A 24,016-nucleotide genomic window follows, 5' to 3' on the forward strand; every position below is an offset into this window, starting at 1 on the left:
TACTAGAGGGAGGCTGCACCTGAAGCATTTGGTGGGTGAGCAGCATGGGCTTTGAGGAGCTGCTGGAGCAGGTGGGCGGCTTTGGGCCCTTCCAACTGCGGAATGTGGCACTGCTGGCCCTGCCCCGAGTGCTGCTACCACTGCACTTCCTCCTGCCCATCTTCCTGGCTGCCGTGCCTGCCCACCGATGTGCCCTGCCGGGTGCCCCTGCCAACTTCAGCCATCAGGATGTGTGGCTGGAGGCCCATCTTCCCCGGGAGCCTGATGGCACGCTCAGCTCCTGCCTCCGCTTTGCCTACCCCCAGGCTCTCCCCAACACCACGTTGGGGGAAGAAAGGCAGAGCCGTGGGGAGCTGGAGGATGAACCTGCCACAGTGCCCTGCTCTCAGGGCTGGGAGTACGACCACTCAGAGTTCTCCTCTACCATTGCAACTGAGGTACTTAAGCCCAGAAGTTGAGAGACACGTGAGAGGGATGGGCCTGCCATTGCCTTGGGTGGTTACTGTGTAGGCATTAGATGTATTACTTTACCTCTTAAAGTCTCAGTTTACCAATCTGTAGATGGGGGCTATGAATATAAGGCACTTTTAGTTCATGGCTTGTAGTAACAGGATCCTACACAAGAACTGTTATCATCATCATTAATTGGGAGGTGATTAAGGCAGGGAAGGGCTAAAGTGGCTTCAGGGAGTTGAGACAAAGAGCTGAGAAGGCAATTTCTGCAGCAAGAGGTGGAGAAACAATAGAGGCCTTCTTTTCTCCCTTCCTCTTTTCCAGTCCCAGGTCGGTATTTACATAATCCATCTGGAGGTGGAATGTCGGTGGAGGCAGTCTCCCTGGGAGGCAGCAGGTCGAGGCCTTCCTTGGGAAGAAGCTGAGGCTGCAGGACTGGGGAGGGACAAAGTTTCCTATTCCCCAAGCTGGCGTGAATCGTTGGGAGGTTTATTATCTGGCATGGAGGTACCAGAATGGCAGAGTTCGCCTCAGAAGGCTCCAGGGTCTGGAGAGGAGGAGCTGGTGCCTGCTGGAGAGGGGCTGATGTTCATGGGAGGTCCCTTTCTGCCTGTCCTTGCAGTGGGATCTGGTGTGTGAGCAGAAAGGTCTGAACAGAGCTGCGTCCACTTTCTTCTTCGCCGGTGTGCTGGTGGGGGCTGTGGCCTTTGGATATCTGTCCGACAGGTGGGGTGAGGCACTGGGCCAATAAGAAACTGGCTGGGGGAACTTTCTCCCACTAGCTGGGGTATGAGCCTAGTCTACCTATGCCTTAGAACCTCCTTCCACAGGGAACTGACCCTGCATGACCCCTTTGCAGGTTTGGGCGGCGGCGTCTGCTGCTGGTAGCCTACGTGAGTACCCTGGTGCTGGGCCTGGCATCTGCAGCCTCCGTCAGCTATGTAATGTTCGCCATCACCCGCACCCTTACTGGCTCAGCCCTGGCTGGTTTTACCATCATCGTGATGCCACTGGGTGAGGCAGGCAAGAAACAGGCAGGACCTAGAGGGCTGGAAGAAGGCAGTTGTCAGAGTGAGGCTGAGCCCATCTGGTCCTCACTAACCATCTTCCTGTCTCCTGTCCTGGCCCAGAGCTGGAGTGGCTGGATGTGGAGCACCGCACCGTGGCTGGAGTCCTGAGCAGCACCTTCTGGACAGGGGGCGTGATGCTACTGGCACTGGTTGGGTACCTGATACGGGACTGGCGATGGCTTCTGCTAGCTGTCACCCTGCCTTGTGCCCCAGGCATCCTCAGCCTCTGGTGAGGACTGCAGGCAGCTGGGGAGCGGGAGATACAGGAAGTGAAAGATGAGATTAATCAGAGCCTGAGATTTGAGGATAGAGAGATTGAGAGATGAAGGGAAAGAGAAACGGAGTAAGTGACCAAGAGACAGAAAGAGACACAGAGAAAAAGAGACAGAGAGACAGAGATCAACAGAAAGAAGATGGCAAGGAAAAGTGAGAAACAGAGAACAAGATACAGAGAGTCAGAGACAAAGACAGAGCCAAACATAAATTGAGGCTGGCCCCTTGGAGAGTTGGGGATAGGGGCAGGGCCAGCATGGGGGTGGAGAGCTCAGGCAGGAGAGTGGGAGGACAGGCAGGGTGGGCACTACATTGCCTCCTAAAGATGACTTGGCCTTGGATGACCCTTCTGGATATGTCTACATGTCTGTCCCTCCTTCATCTCATTCCCTCCTGCCACCCATGGGAGAAGTGAGTGGCTGGTGCTGGGAGCTGGTCTTGAGGGTAAGGACAATTCAGTTGAATAAGGGACTCCCAGGCTATGGAGGACCTGGGCCTGGGCAAGGAAGTGTGGGAAGAGGTGTTTTATTTTTATTATTATTATTTTTGAGATAAGGTCTTGCTCTGTTGCTGGAGTACAGTGGCACAATCACAGCTCACTGAAGCCTCAACCTCCCAGGCTCAAGTGATTCTCCTGCATTAGCCTCCTGAGTAGCTGGGACTACAGGCGTGTGCCACCACAACCAGCTAATATTTATTTTTTGATTTTTTGTAGAGACAGGGTCTTGCCATGATGCCCAGGCTGATCTCGAACTCCTGGGCTCAAACCCACCCTCCCGCCTTGACCTCCAAAAGTGTTTGGATTACAGGCATGGGCCATTGCACCCAGCCCAGAGGTGGCTTTTAAACTGGGCATTAAAAGATGAATAAGAGCTCATCAAGTGTGGAGGGCTTGGGGAGGAGATGATGTTCCAGGCTAAGGAGGCTACATGAGCAAGAGCCTGGAAGTTGAGAGCCTGTAGTATGTCCAGGAACATGTGGCTTAGGGTCATGACTTTCTGGCTGATGGACCTTCTGCCTATTCCTAGGTGGGTGCCTGAGTCTGCACGCTGGCTTCTGACCCAAGGCCATGTGAAAGAGGCCCACAGGTACTTGCTCCACTGTGCCAGGCTCAATGGGCGGCCAGTGTGTGAGGACAGCTTCAGCCAGGAGGTGAGGGTGAACGTGTGTGTGAGCATGCATATATGTGTGTGGTGGGGAGTGGGCTGTGTCAAGTGCCTCCCTCCCAGAGCCCATCATATATGGCAGGAAAAGCCCCTGGGCCCCCACAGAGAGTTCCGAACTCTTTAGGATGTCCTACCTGGCTCCAGGGGGCCACATCCATCATTCGAGACCCACTCGTCTCAGCTGCCATGAGCATCTCCATCCCCACCACTGCAGATGGGAGGAATAGAGAGGGGTGGGGGGAGAGTACTGTGTCCCATTGAGATCACATAGCCAACTCTGATGTTACAACCTCACCTCCTTCCCTACCAGGCTGTGAGCAAAGTGGCCGCCGGGGAACAGGTGGTCCGAAGACCTTCATACCTAGACCTGTTCCGCACACCACGGCTCCGACACATCTCACTGTGCTGCGTGGTGGTGTGGTGAGGAGGCTGGCTTGGGTCTGGCATGGGTGTGGTGGGAGGGAGGAGCGAACTCCAGGCTCGTGCTGAATGTGAGAAGGGCTCTGAGGGACAAGTAGAGTGTCACTGTGGAGGGCAGGAGGATAAACCTCCATGGGCGATCTGCCCGGGGAAGTCAGAAAATGAAGCAGGCAGCAGAGACACATGGGTTCAAGTTCAGACTCCCACTTCCTTACTTGGAAAGGGACAGATGACTTAGCCACTCAGAGCCCCAGTGTCCCTTCTGTAAAACGGACTGTTGTCAGTTCCATGTCAGGGTTGCTGTGAAAATTAGGGTAAAGGCGCTTTGACTACTGGCGCATGCTGCACAGAGGGCATTATGGATGTCAGGGAAGGTCCTGGCGGGGGGAGCGGGGGTTGCAGAGACAGAAGGAGATTGCCCTTGTAAAATGCCAAGTCTTCCTGAGAAGAGAGGCCAAAGAGGGATGGGAAGGAGGGTCGGCCAAGTGGCACTGAGACTCCTTTCAGGTTCGGAGTGAACTTCTCCTATTACGGCCTGAGTCTGGATGTGTCGGGGCTGGGGCTGAACGTGTACCAGACGCAGCTGTTGTTCGGGGCTGTGGAACTGCCCTCCAAGCTGCTGGTCTACTTGTCGGTGCGCTACGCAGGACGCCGCCTCACGCAAGCCGGGACACTGCTGGGCACGGCCCTGGCGTTCGGCACTAGACTGCTAGTGTCCTCCGGTGAGCCCAGTCCCATAGGTTCTGCCCACCCCAGAAGCCGGGCCAGGAACCCTGCCCACTCCCCGGAGACCCCACCTCCTGGCCAAGAACCCACTCCTCCCCCAGATCCCTGCTCTTACCCAGTGAGCTCAGACTCTCCACCACTTAAGTTTGGCCCACTCTGGAGACTCCGCGCCCTATCCAGAACACCCCTGGCTCTCCTCCAAGGCCCTCTCACTACCTGAACCCGCTTCCCTCCAGATATGAAGTCCTGGAGCACTGTCCTGGCAGTGATGGGGAAAGCTTTTTCTGAAGCTGCCTTCACCACTGCCTACCTGTTCACTTCAGAGTTGTACCCTACGGTGCTCAGGTGAGGAAGCCTGCAACTGATCTGGGGTATGGGGCTTGTTAGTCACGTGTCTTAACCAACACTTCTACATACACGCACCACAACCTGGTCTCTCACTCATTTTTTTTTTTAATTTTAATTTTTGGTAGAGATGGGGTCTTGCTATATTACCCAGACTGGTCTCAAACTCCTGGTCTCAAGCGATCCTCCCGCCTCAGCCTCCAAAAGTGCTCGTATTACAGGCACTATTACAGGCATGAGCCACCGCACCCAGCCTCTCACTCGTTCTCCACACTACACCCAGAATACAGAGCTAATCAGGGCCCTCTGTGTTTGCCCTAGTCTTGGAGAAGGCAGAGCATCTTATCTTCTGTACTATGTGACCCTGAGCCACGTCAGACATCCTCTCTGGGCCTCCTTAAGAAAACAACCCCAAGGCTGGGCACTGTGGCTCACGCCTGTAATCTCAGCATTTTGGAAGGCCAAGGCGGGCGGATCACTGAAGGTCAGGAATTCGAGACCAGCCTGACCAACATGGTGAAACCCTGTCTCTGCTAAACATACAAAATTAGCTGGGTGTGGTGGCGAATGCCTGTAATCCTAGCTATTTGGGAGGCTGAGGCAGGAGAATCGCTCGAACCTGGGAGATGGAGGTTGCAGTGAGCTGAGATCATGCCATTGCACTCCAGCCTGGGCGAGAAACTCTGTCTCAAATAAATACATAAATAAAAGAAAAAAATTAAAGAATAATAATAATAATAAGAAGAAAACAGCCCCAAGAAGCCCCATTCTGCCCACCCCCATCCCATTCACCCCTGGAAGGCAGAGATGCCCTTGAGGACTATCCCAAGAGCAACCCCTTGAAAGGCCCGGGGTTGGGGGGGTCTTTCAGCTAGCTACTGAGAGGTGGGAAGAGGAAAATTCTAGGCATCTGGTCATGTTTAGAAAGAGGTTTGCCTCCTCGAACAACATGGCAGGGCCTGTACAAACTACTGACCTTCTTCCTTCCACATCACCCTTTCCTTATCCCCCAGTCTGGTGACTTGTCTTCTCTTTTAGTGATACCTGATTGGTACTCTGTCAGAATGGGGGCCCTGTCCTCTGGTGGGTGCTGGCTTGAGGTCTCCTGGCCTGAAGGTGGGTGGGAAGACCAACTGAAAGAAGTCCTAGTTTTCTTAGCTATATGGGGAGAAGGGAGTATCAGGGCCTGCCAGCCCTGGAGGGAAGCCCTGTGGGGCATGACTCCAGGTAGGTGTGAACACCATCTGCCTCCCTCATCCTCTTTCTCTGAACAGACAGACAGGGATGGGGCTGACTGCACTGGTGGGCCGGCTGGGGGGCTCTTTGGCCCCACTGGCGGCCTTGCTGGATGGAGTGTGGCTGTCACTGCCCAAGCTTACTTATGGGGGGATCGCCCTGCTGGCTGCCGGCACCGCCCTCCTGCTGCCAGAGACGAGGCAGGCACAGCTGCCAGAGACCATCCAGGACGTGGAGAGAAAGAGGTGTGTGCACAGGACTGTGTCTGTGTACGTGTGAGCACATGCATATGGATGCAGGTGCTCAGATACCTGACACCTTAGGATTCAGACAGGAAACTATATCTGCACATGTGTACTTGGTGCATGTATGTGTGTGTGCACAGGTGAGTGTTTCAGGGTGCATGATTGGGGGCATGTAAACTGCAAGCATAAATGTGTACATGAGTGTATGAACACAAATACATAAGGTTGTTCAGGAAGATGTGTATGTGTGCACACTCAAGTATGCCTACACATCAGGGGTGTTTACAAGCATGTGTGTGAGTCACTTGTACAGGCGTTTGTATACCAGGAACTGGGGTGAGCCCTGGGACAGCCCTGATGGGGCAGGCTGGGGTGGTAGGCTCGGGGATTAAACCCCACCATTGCTCACAACTCCTTCCTCCCTAGTGTCCCAACCAGTCTTCAGGAGGAAGAGATGCCCATGAAGCAGGTCCAGAACTAAGTGGGAGTGGAGGCAGGCCCTCCACAGAAGCTCTGCAGCAGGGGCTGGGAGAGCAGAAGGGCAGGCCCTGCAACTCAGGCTGGGAGTATCGAACCCTCTGCCTAGGGCCGGAGTTGCTGCCAGTACCCGCTCCCTCTGCTCATCCATCCTTGATTATTTGGCTTCTAGGAACAGTTGACTTCCCAGAATGCAGTGGGCTGCTGGGCACCCCTCTCACGGTTGGGGAGGATTCTGTAAATAAAGGTGCCCCTTGGGTTGGGGCAGTGGTGACGAGCTGTGGGAAGAGCCCTGGATAGGAAGCCACTGAGTCTGCCCTGGGCTCTGATAAAACCTTCACCATTAACTTGCTGTGTGACCTTGAGCATGTGGCTTTCCCTCTCTGGGCCTCAGTCTGTTCATCTCCCAAATGGATAATGAAGCCTCTTGGGAGGCCCTACCATAGGATCTGTTGCCATGCTCAAATGAGTTACTGAATAAGGTGCTTCTGCTTCTTCTAGAGATGGTGCTAAAGAAAGGACTAGCATATGAGACTTCTGGTACCAATGGGGCTGGTGGGCATGCTGTCCACTGTGTGGTGCTAGGACTGCCAATGCCAGGCCCAAGGGACAAAAAGAACAGAGCTTTTTGTTCTCATGGCTGGCCCTGCTACCTCCGAGGCACCCTGCAGGGCAATGCATGTCATCCCAACCCCCACACTCCCCATCCTCCAACCCACTGGTCTCATGCCCAAAGAAGAGTTGAAGGCATGGGAGCCGACATTTTATTGAAGAAGCCACAGAGGCTGAAATTCAATAAACACAAGTTTTATGAGTACCTTGAAGCTCCAGAATGTGCTGGGGAAAGGGGTTGTGATGGCCAGGAGGAGGACACCCTTCAAAACAGGCTGTTCCCTAACCAGATAGAAATGGGAAAGGGAAAAAATTGGCAGAGAAAGTCTAGACTCTCTGGCCTACCATGGAGCCTAGGCCCAGGCCCCCAAGATCCCACCTTCCCCAACCCCCATGGGACTGGAGATTTTTGTAGCTTCCATTGGACCATGAGGGGCATGATGGGAGGCCTGAGTTAGGGTGACCTTTTTTGTGAGCGTCTCATTTGAATTTTATCTTCACTGGGTCATAGATGTAGCAGCCCACATCGCCAATGTTCACACCTGAGAGAGAGAGCCCTATCACCAAAGGCCTTGGGTCTGTGGTGCAGGGTTCAGGCCTAGAGGGAACTTGGTGGGGGGGCCAGGGTATGCTTAACCACAGGGGAAGTTGTCCACACATACCCACAGACCATGTACATGCCATACTTTAGGTATGTACATGCCATCCCAGTGTCTGGGATGGGGCTGCCCACCTTTGGGGCCAAACAGGTAGCCGTAGCAGGGGATGTGGCAGTAGGGGACTCCATCATGCTGAGACACAGAGAGAAAGACAGCTGTCTCAGCCTGGTTCTCTTCCCATCTCCAGCCTCCTCCCAACATAACCACTCATTCCTGCCCTGCTCACCTCAGCATGACTCCCAGCAGTCAGGGTCTTGTGGCAACGCTGGCACCTCAGACACGGTCGGTGCCAATTTCTGCCTAATGACATCACCTTCTCAGCTGGTGGTGGAAAGAAGTGGTAATGCTTCCATTCTAGGGGTAGAGTAGGGAGACCCACCTGCCTTGGATCACCTCCCTGCCCCTTGCTGCCCACCCTGTATCCCCCTCCCCAAGCTTTCCACTGTTACTTACCAAAATAGACGGGCTCCCCACAGCCAGGGCACAGCGAGGTCTCCCCAGTGAATGTCTTCATATGGGGAGGGCCTTTAAAGGGGAAGAGGCCCTGGCTATGTCTGAGGTGGAGATGCCCACCAGCACCTGCCTGCATACGGTGCTGTCCTCTTTCAAAAGCCATGCTCATTCCAGAGTGCCCCACCCAGGCGCCCAAGAGTCTGCCTTCTACAGGCCTAGAGCTGAGCCCCCTCTGACTCCACCTCCTGCCCCATCCCTATGTGTATTAGGGACTACCTGCTTCCTTCTCCTGCTTCCTTTTCATCCTCCCAGGGGCTCAGGTACCCACCATCCCAACCCTGTTAGCAACTCAATCCTCAGGAAACTTGAGCTGATATAGGAGCTGGCCACAGCACGGGTGTCAGGTGTTGGGGAGCACAGTGTCATTGCCTACTTCAGGGAATGGAGGGAAAGAACAGGGACCAGAGGAGAAAAGTTGAAGAATATGAGAGGCTGGCCTTATCCCAATGACTCCTCTCCTTTAGATCATTCCTTCCACGGCCCTGGCCTGGGACAGACCTAAGTTCCTGGCCAGCTTTGCCTCTGACTAGCTTTGTGAATGGACAGTCATTTGCTCTGTCTGGATCTCACTTTCCTCACCTGTAAAACATGAGGAGAGGGGATAATGCCATCTGCCCAATTAACCTCTTTTTTTTTTTTTTTTTTGAGATGGAGTCTCGCTCTGTTGCCCAGGCTGGAGTGCAATGGCATGACCTTGACTCACTGCAACCTCCGCCTCCTGGGTTCAAATGATTCTCCTGCCTCAGCCTCCCAAGTAGCTGGGATTACAGGCATGAGCCACCACACCCGGCTAATTTTTGTATTTTTAGTAGAGACGGGATTTCACCATGCTGGCCAGGCTGGTCTCGAACTCCTGACCTCATGATCCGCCTGCCTTGGCCTCCCAACAATTTACCTCTTAACTCAGCAGCTCACATAAGGGAATAGAAAGAAAGAAAGAAAGAAAAAAAAAGCGGGGAGTAGATAGAGAAGACTTTGCCAAGAATGAAGTTGTGAGAATGTGAAGCAGAGGGCTGGATAGGAGACTGCCACCTGGCCCAACCTCCGCTCCAGCTTGGGGAAGGGTCGAGAGGAGGACTGGGAGGAGCTGAGCCCAGCCTTACTTTTCTTGCCTTGTGGGAGGCCAGTCCTTGGCCTGGGAGGGCTGAAGCTGCTGGGGCTGAGAGGAGTGGTGCAGCCAGGGCTGGGAGTGGGGGGATTGTACAAGTAGGAGCCTACACCACCAATGTTCACCCCTGAAGAGAGAATAGGGGAGGTCAGGCTTGAGCCCCCAGCTCCCAGCCACAAGGAGGGTTCTGCTGACCCATGGCCCCTTAAGGCTGGTACTTACCCCTGGGTCCAAAGAGAGCCCCATAGCATGGCTTGTGGCAGTATGGCCTCCCACTGTGCTGGGCACAAGCAGAGGGAAGTGGGTTACTCAAGGCCAGCGGGAGCCATGCCCCACAGGCCTTCACCCCAGACAGGCTGCCAGGTGTGTCTGTCCACTGGCTGAGTCTGGTGGACTTGGGAGGGGTGGGGGATGGGCTGGCATGCCAGCATTTCCACTGTGGTCAAGGGAGGAAGAGCAAGAGCAGCTCAGAAGGTGACGCTGCTTCCCACTCACCCTGATCCCCAAAACCATGGGATCCACAGTCACGACCCAGGTTCCCAAATTCCTGGCTGGTGTGGGGTCCACCAGGTGGGCAGCCTTGGGGTTGGCTACTGAGGTTCCCTTTGGCAGGCCTCCAGGGCTGAAGTTGGGGGCTGGTGCCTGGGGGGTGGGAGGCAGTGATGTAAACAGGGCAGTGCTCCCTGGCCAGGTCTTACCTCTGCATGCCCGCCAGGGGACAGGATGCTGTGGCAGCGCTCACATTTCAGGCAGAAGCGGTGCCAGTTCTTGCCCAGGGAGCTCACCTTCTCAGCTGTGGAGGACAAAGTGGAACCGAGCTGCGAGGAGCCTGTCCAAGCATAGGGCCCCTCCTTTCCCTCTTCGGCCCTCTAGGCAATTAGGTTGGCCTGCCCTGCTTCCTGGAGATGAGTGTCTCCAGGAGGCCAGCTCCATCCCGCTCCGGTTTCACACTCCCCACAGAGATCTCAGAGGAAGGGAGAAGACCCGAGTGGGAGCGGGTGGTGCGGAGACTACCAGCCGCTGCAGGTGAAAAGGGTGTCTGGGACTACACTGTGGCTAGCCCTCCGCGTCCTCAGGGAATCCAGCGGCTCCCATTCGCCCCATCTTCTCCCCCTCCGCAGCCCGGGCCTCACCGAAGAAAACAGGTTGCTGGCAACGCGGACAGGTCCAGCTCATAGCTCCGCTCCAGGCAGCGCACGCGGCACACAGTAGGTACGCCGCTGCGGCTCAGTTCCGCCCCCTCCGCAGGCTCCACCCACGGCTCAGCTTTGAGCCTCCCTGGGCGGAATCCGCGGTTCCTCGGCGCTCATTGGTTATCAGAAATTTAGAACCACTCCACTTGAGAGACAAAGGGCTATTTCGCTGTTACTTCAAAGAGCATTAAAGCCTCGGTCAGACCCACGGGGAGGAGAGAGGATCTTGAAGCCGTGGACTCCAGACTAGGAAGGCACATGTGTAACGAAGACACCTGGACAGGGAGCTCTACTAGTTTCTGGAGCGGTAAGGACAGGAAAAATGTCCACAGTGCAGACATCATTAAAACACTACTCTCTCCAAAGCGAGGGAGTAGGCATTCTTTGAAATGCAAAATTCCACCTTGGCAGTATAGCAAGTGGTTGAAAGCAACAAAATCTGGAGCCCGTCTCTGGTACCCTACTATTTGACTTCAGGCAAATTACTGAACCTCCCTCTCTGCTTCCATTTTCTCATCTGTGCAATGAGTATGATAACAGTCTCTGCCTCATAGGATTGTTATGAGAGTTAAATAGGTTAATACATGTAGAGTGCCCAAACAGCGCCTGGCATGTAAACGCTGTAACAGCTATAGCTATCACTATGATGGATCCCTTAATGAACTCAAGACTCGGTTTGGAAGCCTCAGAACATGGTCTGTATACAATCGTTTACTCCTAAAGCTGTAGGGTGGCTGGACACAGTGGCTGACACCTGTAATCCCAGCACTTTGGGAGGCCAAGGTGGGCGGATCGCCTGAGGTCAGGAGTCCAAGACCAGCCTGGCCATCAAGGCGAAACCGCGTCTCTACTAAAAATACAAAAATTAGCTGGGCGTGGTGGCGCATGCCTGTAATCTCAGCTACTCGAGAGGCTGAGGCAGGAGAATCGCATGAACTGGGAGGTGTGGAGGTTGCAGTGAGCCGAGATCGCACCACTGTACTCCAGCCTGGGGGACAAGAGCGAGACTCCATCTCAAAATAAATAAATAAATAAAAATGAACAACTACACATTTCTAATCTGGTTTGCTTTAAAATTTTTAAATATTTGTCTTTTTAATGAATGTATTTATTTGAGGCAGGGTCTCTGTTGCCCAGGCTGGAATGTAGTGGTGCATCGTAGCTCACTGCAGCCTCCACCTGCCCGGCTCAAGCGATCCTCTCACTTTAGCCTCTGGAGTAGCTGGGACTACAGACACATGCCACCACACCTGGCTAATTTTTGTATTTTTTGTAGAGATGGGGTTTTGCCATGTTGCCCAGGCTGGTCTCGAATTTCTGGGCTCAAGCGATCCACCTGCCTGGGCCTCCCTAAGTGCTGGGATTACAGGTATATGCCCCATGCCCAGATAAATATTTGTTAAAAGTAGTTTAATAGACTCTCTGGCACCATTAAAGAGATCATGGGGACTGCCCAGTCTGTGGGCTGTAATGTTGATGGCTGCCACCCTCATGACATCATAGATGATATCAACAGTGGTTCTGTGGAATGCCCAGCCAGTTAAGCACAAAGGAAAATATTTCAATAAAGGATCATTTGACAACTGGTGGAAAAAAAAAAAAGTAGTTCAATAGTGCTTCAAAGGATATTTCAAGAAATTTAAGTCCAGAGAATGGAAGAAATATTTGCAAATCTGATAAGGATCTAGTAACCAGATTATATAAATAACTTATAATGCAATAACAAAAAGACAACCCAATTAAAAGTGAGCAAAGTATTTGAATAGATGTTTTTCTAGAGATACACAAATGGCCAATAAGCACATGAAGAGATGCTGAATATCAATAGTCATTAGGGAAATGCAAATTAGGACCACAATGAGATACCATTTTATACTGACTAGGATGGCTATAATTAAAGAGACAAATGTTGGCAAGAATGTGGCAAAATTGGATCCCTCATACATTGTTGGTGGCAACATAAAATGGTGTGGCCACATTGGAAAACAGTCTGGCAGTTCCTCAAAAAGTTAAACATAGAGTTACCATTTGACTCAGCAATTCCACTTCCAGGTTTATACCCAGGTATATAAGAGAAATGAAAACATATGTCTATACAAAAACTTGTACATGAATGTTCATAGCAGGACTATTTACAATAGTCAAAAGGTAGAAACAGCCCAAAAGTTCATTAACTGATAATGGATAAACAATATGTAGTATATCTGTATGATAGAATATTGCTCAACTGTAAAAAAGAATGTAATACTGATGCATGTTACAACACAGGTAAACCATAAAAACATTAAGTAAGAAAAGCAAGACACAAGAGGCCACATATCATATGAATCAATTCATATGAAATATTTAGAATAGGTAAATCCACAGAGACAGACAGTAGATTAGTGGTTGGCCAGTCAAGGAGATGGAATTGGAAATGTCCACTAATGGGTTCGAAGCTTCTCTATGGGAAGATAAAAATGTTCTGGAATTAGATAGCAGTAATGTTTGTACAACCTTGGGAATATACTAAAAAGCATGAACTGTAGACTTTAAAAAGGTGAATTTTATGGTATATGGTAATGTCTTAACAACAACAACAACAATAGAACCTGAAGAAAACTACTTTAAAGAAAAAAGGCAGCCAGAAGTGGTGGCTCACGCCTGGTCCCAGCACTTTGGGAAGCTGAGGCAGGTGGACCACTTGAGCCTAGGAGTTAGAGACCAGCCTGGGCAACATGGCGAACCTCATCTCTACAAAAAATCAGCTGGGCTTGGTGGCATGTGCCTGTGAGGCTGAGGTGAGAGAATCACCTGAGCCCGGGAAGTTGAGGCTGTAGTGAGCTGAGATCACGCCACTGCACTCCAGCCTGGGCAACAGAGTGAGACTGTCTCAAAAAAAAAAAAAAAGGCAGGGGGACTGGGGGGAAAGGTAGCCAATGAAGAGCTGGAGGGAAGAGCTGATAAACTTGTGCCAGTGTCCCAGCAGAGGAGACAATAATCAATCCCTCTATGAAGGATGGAAGTGAAACCGAGTTTTCTTGAGTAAGTTCCTTTGTTACATCAAATCCGTTGAGGAAGGGCTTGCACGAAATTCATCAATGGACTGCAGTGCTGTGCTCTGCTAGGTGAAAGGAGCACTGTCTTAAGTGTCTCCTCTTGGGACATCAGTTCCTTCATCTGGGTAATGGGGTAGGGACTGGGGTCTATGAACTTCCACTGGATATTCCTGTTCCTGAATTGTCTCCATCAATCCTTTTTACTCATAACACTTGTTTTATCATTCTTAAGTTCTAAGGGTAGAAGCCTTCCACACTGTAATTTTTCTACACTTTCTCATTATTTGTTTCTTGTTTCAGGGAATATTTCAAGATCCTTAGTTTTATAACTGTTTCTTGAAAGGCTTCTTCTTTAACAAATTTGAAAAATATTAGTTTTAGCTTCCACTGAATTTTCCTGTCTTGTTTCTGCCTCTCATTTCTTGTTTTTTTTTTTTCTTTTTTCTTTTTCTTTTTCTTTTTTTTTTTTTTGAGACAGAGTCTCGCTCTGTTGCCCAGGCTGGAGTGCAGTGGTGCGTTCTCGACTCACTGCAACCTCTGCCTCCTGGGTTCAGGTAATTCTCCTGTCTCAGCCTCCTGAGTAGCTGGGACTACAGGTGTGCGCCACCACGCCCAGCTAATTTTTGTATTTTTAGTAGAGACGGGGTTTCACCATGTTGGCCAGGCTGGTCTCGAACTCCTCCTGACCTCAAGTGATCCATGTGCCTCGGCCTCCCAAAGTGCTGAGATTACAGGTGTGAGCCACCGTGCCTGGCCTAAAAATTATTTAAAAAAGAAATGAAGCCGGATGCGATGGTTCACGCCTGTAATCCCAGCACTTTGGGAAGCTGAGGTGGGTGGATCGCTTGAGGTCAGGAGTTCGAGACCAGCCTGGCCAACATGGTGAAATCCTGTCTCTACCAAAAATACAAAAATTAGCCAGGCATGGTGGTGCACGCTTGTAATCCCAGCTACTCAGGAGGCTGAGGCACAAGAATTGCTTGAACCTGGGCGGAAGTTGCAGTGAGCTGAGATCACACCATTGCACTCCAGCCTGGGCAACAGAGTGAGACTCAGTCTCAAAAAATAATTTTTAGTTTTTGTGGTTACCTAGTAGTGAGATTGCTACATCGTATATTGCTATGCTCTATTTTTAGATTTTGAGGAACCTCTAAACTCTTCTCCATAGTGGCTGTACTAATTTACATTCCCATCAACAGTGTATGAGTGTTCCCTTTTCTCTACATCCTTGCCAGCATTTCTTATTGCCTCTCTTTTGGATAAAAGCCATTTTAACTTGGGTGAGATGTTATCTGTTTTGATTTGTATTTCTGTTATGATCAATTATGTTGATGATCTTTTCATATACCTGTTTGCCACTTGTACATCTTCGAGTCATTAGTTTCTTCCTCAGGTTTACTGAATTTGCTCCCTATGGCTCTCAGAGAGAAGTACCCACTTCAGGAGGTTGGGAGGACTGCATCAGTATGTTTATTCTTAGATATGCTGCCTCCTCAAGGAAGGCTAATTTCATCTTCCCAGGTTCTCAGAACTTCCAGGACACATCAAATAATCCTTTTCCAAGGTTCTCTAGCACTTTCTGTCTTGGATTACCTTGTGTGCTTGCCTTATCTGCCTGGGCAGGTCATCTTTACCCCAGCATCTAGCACAGGGCCCAACACAAAGGAACAAACCTTGCGGTGTGAGTCCCATGTTGCTTTCACATAGCTTGCAATCAGTCGGTGGCGCAAATGCTTTACTGCTCCCCACATCTTGTAGGGCCTTTATTGTATGGCCTAATCTCACAATATGCTTCGGCTCTTCTATTTCAGTGCTTAGGAAAGACTAGTTGCGGCTCCACCCTTCCAAACACTTGCACTATGCATTTGCAGGTACAGCAAATTACAGTAGTCCACTTTTCTTCCTTGCCTGGTTTCCATTATTGACTCGAACAGAAGCTATGTAAAGAATAACTGGGAAAACACATTTCTTGTAGGAATGCATTTGAGTTACTGACAGTGGATGTTTTGAAGAACAGTTGGTGTGACTAAAGTCTCTAAAATGATATTTTAATAAATACTACAAATGGGTAAGTCCACCTCAAAGAAGGTATTACTCAATTGTTAAGGTGCAGTTTGTGTCATCTCCCATTAGAGGCAGGCCTCTTTCTCACAAAGACCACTGTTCCCTTAGTGCTCGCCCTGCCTTTTTCCTGCACAGACCTCTCTGTTACAGTATCTGTAACATTGTATGACACTTGTTTACTTGTTTGACTTTGACAGAACTGATGGAGAATTATCTGTGTATCTTTAACAGTGAGTGCAGTATAGGTAATCAGTAAATGACAGCTATTATTATTAAACTCTCCCACTAACTTTACTTCATGTTTTTAAGCTCTATTATTAGGTACATAAATGTTTCAGGATTGTGTTTGCTCGAGGAATTGACCGTTTGATTAGTGTTGTTAGAAAAGCTGAAGAAACAAGCTTTTCCATTCTAGGTGAGTAAGTGGTCCCGTAGAGATAATGACTTCTAGTCCCTGGAGGGCTGTCACATGGAAAAGGCATTAGGGGTACTACCAAGACCCCTGGAGAGAGAACACAGGGAAGCAGATTTGGATTAGGTCCCCTCCAAAACCCTTTCAATAGAGCCCCAACATACAGTGGCTGCTTCAGACAGTGGTGAGCTTCCTGTTTCTGGACACAATACTGGACAATAAACCAACTGATCCTCAGTGTTGCAGAAGGTATCCAAATATCATAGGCAGATAGAACTTTAAAGCCTCTTCATGATTTAACAATTATGATTCTGTGATTCCTTTCCCAAAAAGGAGCTTGAAACTTGTGTTAGAAAGAGGGCATTACTAGAGCTGATGAAGGGTAGAAATGTTACATTCCCAATTGTATAAAAAAGAAAGTGGCTTGGTATGGTTACGAAATTAGTAAAACATTTGGCCAGGTGCGGTGGCTCATGCCTGTAATCCCAGCACTTTGGGAGGCCGAAGTGGGAGGATCACCTGAGGTTAGGAGTTCGAGACCAGACTGTCCACCATGGTGAAACCCCGTCTCTACTAAAAATACAAAAAACTTAGCTGGGCGTGGTGGCAGGTGCCTGTAATCCCAGCTACTCAGGAGGCTGAGGCATGAGAATTGCTTGAACCTGGGAGGTGGAGGTTGCAGTGAGCCGAGATCGCACCACTGCAGTCCAGCCTGGACGACAGAGCAAGACTCAGTCTCAAAGAAAAAGAAAAAAAGAAATGTGTAAAACATCATACAGACCCAAGCATTCTGACTCTTGAGCCCATACTCTTTCCACTCTATACCCCCGTAAGCACGGTTTTTGCCCATGTGTTTCAACCTGAAAAGACACTACACTTGTCTGCACAGCACCTCCATACCTGAAGATAAGAGGGCCTATCCAGGAAAATAATGGGTTGAGATGCAAGGGGCAGGGAAATGTCATTAAAACCTTTCCATGATTTCTCAGTATCCTCAAGACAGGACCCTCCACTTTTCCAGTCTTCTAGCCATTTCTCCTGTTGCATCGACCCCTCCAACCACATCAAATGAGCTTCTTGAATCTGTTAAGTTCTATTCTGCCTCAGGGCTTTTGCAAAGGCCATCTTTTCTGAGAATTCACTTCCCCAGTATCTTCACCTCATCAATTCCTGCCTAACCTCAGCTCCCCCTCAACTACTCCACACCAGGTTATTGACCCCAAGCACTGTTTCTATACCACCATCCTCTCCTGGAGGGTAGAGGGGGCCCAAACTATGACAGCTGTGTTTTCCCTGAGTGCTGAACCAAATAAGAAATAAAAGACAAACAGAGATCCTTTATTATTATTATTATTATTACTATTTTGAGACAGTCTCATTCTGTTGCCCAGGCTGGAGTGCAGTGGCATGATCTCAGCTCACTGCAATCTCTGCCTCCCAGGTTCAAGTAATTCTCCTGCCCCAGCCTCCCTAGTAGCTGGGATTACAGGAGTGTGCCACCATGCCCAGCTAATTTTTGTATTTTTAGTAGAGACAAGGTTTCACCATGTTGGCCAGGCTGGTCTTGGACTCTTGACTTCAAGTGATCCACTCACCTTGGCCTCTCAAAGTGCTGGGATTACAGACATGAGCCACCACCCAGCCCATCATCTTTATTATTGATAAAGGACAGGTTGTAGTTTAGAAAGTGAAATAAATATGGTAACTTCCTGCCTACCTCCTCCACTCCAATCTGGGCTTTGTCTGCCCCCTTAGTCTGTGAGATCCATGAGAGCAGGGACCAGGCTGCTTTGCCAACCATTGCATATATTTCCAGTGCCTTGCTCAAATCTCTGGCACATAGTGCTCAACAAATACTTGCTGGTGAATGAATGTTACATGTTATATACAAGTCCCCCTGAGTGTGATAGATGAGTGCTAGTGAGAGATGTGGGAATAAGGGGACTGGTAGAGGTTGAGAGTTGGTAACAACGAGTGTCCTGGAGTGAAGGAAGTTCAGCTGCCTAGGAATAAGGTCTCAGGAATTTGTTTCCTTTTTTCCTTCAAGAGACAGGATCTTGCTCTGTCACCCAGGCTGGAGTACAGGTCACAGCTCACTGTAACCTGGAACTCCTGGGCTCAAGCAATCCCCCCATCAGTCTCCTAAGTAGCTAGGACTACAGCCATGTGCCACTGTACCTCGCTAATTTTTTATTTTTTGTAGAGATGGGGTTCCACTATGTTGCCCAGGCTAGTCTCGAACTCCTGGCCTGAAAAGATCCTCCTGCCTTGGCTTCCCAAAGCGCTGTGAGTCACTGTGCCCCGCCAGGAGTTTTGTTTCTTAATATACATGAGGATCAACATGTATGATACAAAACAGAAAATATAACTTAACTGATCCTGATTATAAATAGTAGGTAACTAATTAATAGAGAACTGAAAATTTGCTTTTGGTAGCAAACAAGTCCCACCAGTTGTAGTCATTCATAAGAACTTACTAATTAAGCTTAATTAGCATGTGGCACAATTATGTCTGTCATTAATTATGTGGCAAATAGAATGTGGGGAAGTGTTATGTAAACTATAAAGCAACCTTATAAATAAGGCTGCTATTATGTGTCAGGTTAGCTTTGCAGTGAATTTGATTACAACGACAAACTCCACCCATTTATGTCTTTATAGGCTTGTTCAAGTACATGGTCATATGCCTGTGACTTTTTTTTTTTTTTTTGAGACAGAGACACACCCTGTCACCCAGGCTGGAGTGCAATGGCGTGATCTTGGCTGGCTGCAACCTCTGCCTCCCGGGTTCAAGCAATTCTCCTGCCTCAGCCTCCCAAGTAGCTGGGATTACAGGCATGCGCCACCATGCCTGGCTAATTTTTTGTATCTTTAGTACAGATGGGGTTTCACTTTGTTGGCCAGGCTGGTCTTGAACTCCTGACCTTGTGATCTGCCCACCTTGACCTCCCAAAGTGCTGGGATTACAGGCGTGAGCCACTGTGCCCAGCCATGCCTGTGACTTTTAAGGCATTACCCAGAACTTTGTTCTTAGATAACTCTTTTGAAAGGGAAATCACTCAGTTCTGGTAAGTTAATGAAAAATCAGTCTTATTTCTTTATAGTTGTGTTTCTTAATCCTTATTACCCATAAACCTTTTGCATCTTCTGCATGTCTGCTCCAACTACAAAGCTTTACTTTCTGTAGTTTATATTACTTTTTAAAAAGGGAAACACACACAAAACAGACTGAATTTGCTTTCTTAAAACATACTAATCACCCCACCCACAGAGAACTGCTGCTGTACAGTTATAAACATCATTTATGGCTCTAGCAAGAGTCTGTTTAATTTTTTTCCCCCTCATTTTCCAGCATCATCTTGCCATTACATGAACCTGTTGAGAGTACTCTGTATAAAGCTAATAGTGGTTAGCTGCTTAGGGATATTGAGTAGGCTACATTTTGTGATTCAGTGGCATCAACTAGACTAATTCAGAATCAAGACTGCAGGAAAGGACACCCTAAACCTTTGCCATGAGTGCCTTCAACCTATGTTTGCGAAGAAATCAATAACATCTTTAAACGATGGTTTTTCATGCAAAGATGGATTTGGCTTTTCAAGTATTCACTTAGAAATGTGTATTTCATCTGAAAATATATAAAAATAACTACCTACAAATAATTTGCAGCATGAAAAATGTATCCATATGCTGGAAACTGAGGAGGAATAGAAAGAAGTGAAACTTGGTAGTCAGCTTGCTTATAAATCTGATAGATGGTGGCAATGCTCCGTGGAGTTGGCGTAAAGTCCTAGTAACTTCCTCATCTTCATGCTAAGGTCTGGAGGGTAATTTTTAAATAATATACAAAAATAGTCCTTACAGGTCATGAGACTATGTTAATGCTATGTTAATGAGGCTAAAACAGTTTAATCTTGTGATTCATACAAATGCAAATGCTTACCTTTCCATAGAGGAGTCTTTCATTTCCTCTATGAAGCTCAAGGTCACAGAATCAGGAGTCAAATTCCACCCTCTTCCCAAATCCAAAATGATTGGGCTTTTCCTCTTCTTCTCCTGGGCTTTTGGAACAGGCAGAGCTATAAAGCCCTTATTTGTAATTTCTACCCTCCTATTACCAAAAAAGAAGGCAGCATCTTAGTGGAGACAAGAAACTGAACACTGATCTTTTGATAAAAGCCATAAAGAGAAAGTCTACAAAGAAGGCACTGAACCTTTGTAGCTTTATATTTTTATTTTCTACTTTGAAGCATTTCCTTTGAAGAACCTCATCTCTCCCTATTCCATGTTAATTCAAATTTGTCTATGTGGTTTAATAAGGCAGACCCTGCCTTCTTATGGTGAGCTTGTAACCTGGACCTGGTCCGAGTACTTCACCCATCTGACCATAGTAATTGTTCAGGTATAGAAATGTGGCTCAAATCAGACTAATCATCATCCTCCCTGAGACTGGTATTATAAGAAAGGATATACTCTCAATTTCTAGATAGAAGCCTATAAGGACCAGACAGCTTGAAACTGAAGGGGGTGTCTTGCCTCTGAGTAGAGAGACTTCTGAAAATAAGGCCAAGCAGAGCAGAAGGACTGGGGAAGAGAGAATCCAGATGACATCTCTGACCTTCTGGATGTGGCTCTCAGTTTCCTGGTTACCAACCCATAAGTCACCACTCCGATTGTCTTTCTTAAGTTTATTTGCATTAGGTTTCTTTTTTTCTTCTTCTTAACCACTAGACAATATAGAAAGTATTAGGTTTCTGACACAACCCCAAAGGTCCTAATTAACAAAACACGTATCTTTATACAATAGAAATGCTTCTTGCACACAAGAATATGTTGAGGCTGGGTGTGGTGGCTCACACCTGTAATCTCAGCACTTTGGGAGGCCAAAGCGGGTGGATCACCTGAGGTCAGGAGTTTGAGACCAGCCTAGCCAACATGGCGAAACCCTGTCTCTACTAAAAAAAAATAAATAACCGGGCATAGTGGCAGGCACCTGTAATCCCAGCTACTTGGGAGGTCGAGGCAGGAGAATCACTTGAACCTGGGAGGTGGAAGTTGCAGTGAGCCAAGATTGCACCATTGCACTCTAGCCTGGGCGACAGAGCAAGACTCCATCACAAAAAAAAAAAAAAAAAAAAAAGAATTATATCTGGCAAGCGCTGTGGCTCATGCCTATAATCCCAGATTTTGGAAAGCCAAGGTGGGTGGATTGCTTGAGCCCAGGAGTTCAAGACCAGTCTAGGCAACATGGTGAAACCCTGTCTCCACAAAAAACAAAAATTAGCCAGGTGTGGTGGCACACACCTGTAGTCCCAGCTACTTAGGAGCTGAGGTAGGAGGATTGCTTGAGCCCAGGAGATTGAGGCTGCAGTGAGCTGTGATCATGCCACTGCACTCCAGCCTGGGCAACAGAACAAGACCCTGCCTCAAAACAAAACAAAACAAGAATTATATCATCTTGTGTAAAGTTATGATATTGTAGGTAGTTTTACATACATATTTGCTTAATGCATGATTTAAAAGATAACATGGTGGGAAAAAAAAGGGCTGGAAAATAAAGGCTGGAAAAAAATGTACTGGAAAATTGAGGAAAAGCAAGTTCAATTATGAACATAATTATGAACAAGTTCAATTATGAACTAGTTCATAATTATGTTAAAGCTTAATCCCCAATGCAATAACATTTAGAGATAGGGCCTTTAGGAGGTGGTTAGACTATGAGGGCAGAGGCCTCATGAATGTGATTAGTGCCTTTATAAAAGAGGCCAGGGAACCTGTTTGCCCTTTCTGCCATGTGAGGTTACTGTGAAAAGACTTTCATCTATGAGGAAGAAGGTTCTTACCAGACACCAAATCTGTAAGCACCTTGATCTTGGACTTCCCAGCCTTTGGAACTGTGAGCAGTAAATTTCTGTTGTTTTTAAATTACCCAATCTAAGCTATTTTGTCAGAGTAAGCTGAACGGATTAAAACATCAATTAAATGACAGAAATTGGTAGAATGGATAAGAAAAAACATGATCCAACTATATGCTGTATATAAGAGATTCATCTTATTTTACTTTATTCTTCTTAAAATTTTGTTTACAGCTCCTTTCTTACCTGAAGGAGACTCATTTTAGATCCAAAGATAAACATAGGTTGAAAAGAATGAAAAAAGATATTCCATGGAAATAGTAATCAAGAGAGAGTTGAGATAGATATACTAACACCAGATAAAACAGACTTTAAGTAAAAAAAAATTGTTAAAAGAGGCTGAATGTAGTGGCTCATGCCTGTAATCCCAGCACTTTGGGAAGCTGAGGAAGGAGGATCACTTGATGCCAGGAGTTCAAGACCAGCCTAGGCAACACAGTGAGACCCCCATTTCTAAAAAATAATTTTAAAATAATTAGCTGGGCGCCATGGCATGAGCCTACAGTCCCAGTTACTTGGAGGCTGAAGTGGGAGGATTGCTTGAGTCCAGGAGCTCAAGGATGCAGTGAGCTATGATCCTGCCATTGCACTCATGCCTACCCAAGCAACAGAGCAAGACCCTGTTTCTTAAAAAAATAAATAAATAAATAAATAAAATAAAAAAATAAAAAGTTGTTACAAGAGACAAAGAAAGTCATTATATATTGATAAAAGGGTCAAATGATCAAGAAGAAATATAGCAGCTATAAACATACATGCATCAGACAACAGAAGCCCAACATATATGTAGCAAGCACTGACAAAACTGAAGGGAGAGAAATATGGTTGTCCTTCTGTATATTCAGGGGATTGGTTCCAGGACCCCTGTTGGATAACAAACTCTGCAAGTACTCAAATTCCTTATATGAAGTGGTATACTATTTGCATATAACCTATGCACATTCTCCTATATACTTTAAATAATCTCTAGATTACTTATAATACCTAATAAAATATAAATGCTATGTAAACAGTTGGTATACTATAATTGTTTTTATTTGTATTTTTTAATTGTTGTATTATTATTTTTTATTTTAACTTTTTCAAATATTTTTGATTCAAGGTTGGTTGAATCTGTGGATGTGGAATCCATGGTTATGGAGAGCTGACCATAGACAGTTCTACAATAATATTTGGAGACTCCAGTACGACACTTCAATAGTAAATAGAACATCTAGACAGAAGTTTGATAAGAAAACAGAAGACTTTAACAACACTAAACCAAGTAGACCTAACAGACACATAAAACACTTTACCCAACAATAGCAGAATGTGCATTCTTTTCAAGTGTATGAAACATTCTCCAGGACAGATCATGTGTTAGGTCATAAAGCAAGTGTGGCTACAAAATAATACATTAGAAAAATACCTAAATCATACAAGTATCTTCACCAACCACAGTGCAATGAAGCTAGAAATCAGTAACAAGGAAAACTGATAAGTTCACAAGCATATAGAAATTAAACAACACATTCTTTTTTTTGAACAGTGTCTTGCTCTGTCACCCAGGCTGGAGTGCGGTAGCATAACCATAGCTCACTGCACCCTGAACTCCTGGGATCAAGTGATCCTCCCACCTCAGCCTCCTGAGTAGCTAGGACTACAGGCTCAAGCCACCACAGCCAGCTAACTTTTTTATTTTTATTTTTTGGTAGAGGTGAAGTTTTGCTTTGTTGCCTGAAATGATCTCAAACTCCTGACCTCAAGCAATCCTCCCACCGCAGCCTCCCAAAATGCTGGGATTACACTGTAAACCATTACAAGCATGAGCCACTACACCTGGATAAACAATACGTTCCTAAAACAATCAATGAGTCAAAGAACTCATAAAAGAAAGTATAAAACACTTTGAGATGAATAAAAACAAAACCACAACACTTCAAAACTTATGGGACGCTGTTAAAAATGTGCCAAGAGAAATTATAGCTGTAAACACTTACTTTATTAAAAGATTTCCAATCTGGCCAGGTGCAGTGACTCACGCCTGTAATCCCAGCACTTTGGGAGGCCAAGGCGGGCGGATCCACCTGAGGGCAGGAGTTCGAGACCAGC

General features: G+C 47.5%; 3 protein-coding genes and 1 long non-coding RNA gene across 11 annotated transcripts in view; 2 read left to right on the forward strand and 2 right to left on the reverse strand.

Annotated features, from left to right (window-relative positions):
- SLC22A7 (solute carrier family 22 member 7) lies at window positions 1–7,228 on the forward strand. Its single transcript, XM_003833260.7, has 11 exons — window positions 1–437; window positions 778–783; window positions 1,076–1,179; window positions 1,313–1,467; window positions 1,584–1,752; window positions 2,825–2,948; window positions 3,273–3,382; window positions 3,890–4,104; window positions 4,345–4,453; window positions 5,728–5,934; window positions 6,361–7,228. Exons 1-11 carry the CDS (start codon window positions 45–47, stop codon window positions 6,413–6,415), a joined length of 1,647 nt encoding a protein of 548 aa, XP_003833308.3. The 5' UTR covers window positions 1–44; the 3' UTR covers window positions 6,416–7,228.
- Window positions 573–5,864, reverse strand: LOC134730500 (uncharacterized). Its single transcript, XR_010112280.1, has 3 exons — window positions 5,073–5,864; window positions 3,097–3,170; window positions 573–1,502 (listed from the first exon to the last, which is right to left on the reverse strand). It is a non-coding gene; the product is annotated as an uncharacterized LOC134730500 (long non-coding RNA).
- Window positions 7,162–19,947, reverse strand: CRIP3 (cysteine rich protein 3). 8 transcript variants are annotated; one of them, XM_003833262.6, is made up of 8 exons: window positions 10,437–19,947; window positions 10,002–10,096; window positions 9,526–9,583; window positions 9,299–9,430; window positions 8,136–8,207; window positions 7,909–8,003; window positions 7,757–7,814; window positions 7,162–7,565 (listed from the first exon to the last, which is right to left on the reverse strand). In XM_003833262.6, the coding sequence occupies exons 1-8, from the start codon at window positions 10,477–10,479 to the stop codon at window positions 7,504–7,506; spliced, it is 615 nt and encodes a 204-aa protein (XP_003833310.1). In that variant the 5' UTR covers window positions 10,480–19,947; the 3' UTR covers window positions 7,162–7,503. The 8 variants fall into 8 exon arrangements, with proteins under 8 accessions (XP_003833310.1, XP_014200854.1, XP_034818022.2 ...); XM_014345368.4 differs by lacking the exon at window positions 9,299–9,430; XM_034962131.3 differs by lacking the exon at window positions 7,757–7,814 and having other exon boundaries at window positions 7,162–7,305.
- LOC100971571 (large ribosomal subunit protein eL34-like) overlaps window positions 11,939–24,016 on the forward strand; it is an 18,186-nt gene continuing 6,108 nt past the window's right edge. Inside the window, exon 1 of the mRNA XM_034963313.3 lies at window positions 11,939–12,014. Within this exon, the coding sequence (XP_034819204.1) occupies window positions 11,939–12,014 (76 nt within the window). The remainder of the gene's footprint in view (window positions 12,015–24,016) is intronic.

The sequence above is a fragment of the Pan paniscus genome, chromosome 5, assembly GCF_029289425.2.
Source record: "Pan paniscus chromosome 5, NHGRI_mPanPan1-v2.0_pri, whole genome shotgun sequence".
Taxonomy (NCBI): Eukaryota; Metazoa; Chordata; class Mammalia; order Primates; family Hominidae; genus Pan; species Pan paniscus.

Bases quoted from the DNA above. Each gene is read 5' to 3' on its own strand.
- SLC22A7 (XM_003833260.7), top strand. From the start codon at position 45: ATGGGCTTTGAGGAGCTGCTGGAGCAGGTGGGCGGCTTTGGGCCCTTC. The intron at 4,105-4,344 runs GTGAGCCCAGTC...GCTTCCCTCCAG, and splicing joins TAGACTGCTAGTGTCCTCCG to ATATGAAGTCCTGGAGCACT. The intron at 4,454-5,727 runs GTGAGGAAGCCT...TTCTCTGAACAG, and splicing joins TTGTACCCTACGGTGCTCAG to ACAGACAGGGATGGGGCTGA.
- CRIP3 (XM_008958757.5), bottom strand. From the start codon at position 10,479: ATGAGCTGGACCTGTCCGCGTTGCCAGCAACCTGTTTTCTTCG. The intron at 9,431-9,525 runs GTAAGTACCAGC...TTCTCTCTTCAG, and splicing joins GGCTCTCTTTGGACCCAGGG to GGGTGAACATTGGTGGTGTA. The intron at 8,004-8,135 runs GTAAGTAACAGT...TTCCACCACCAG, and splicing joins TGGGGAGCCCGTCTATTTTG to CTGAGAAGGTGATGTCATTA.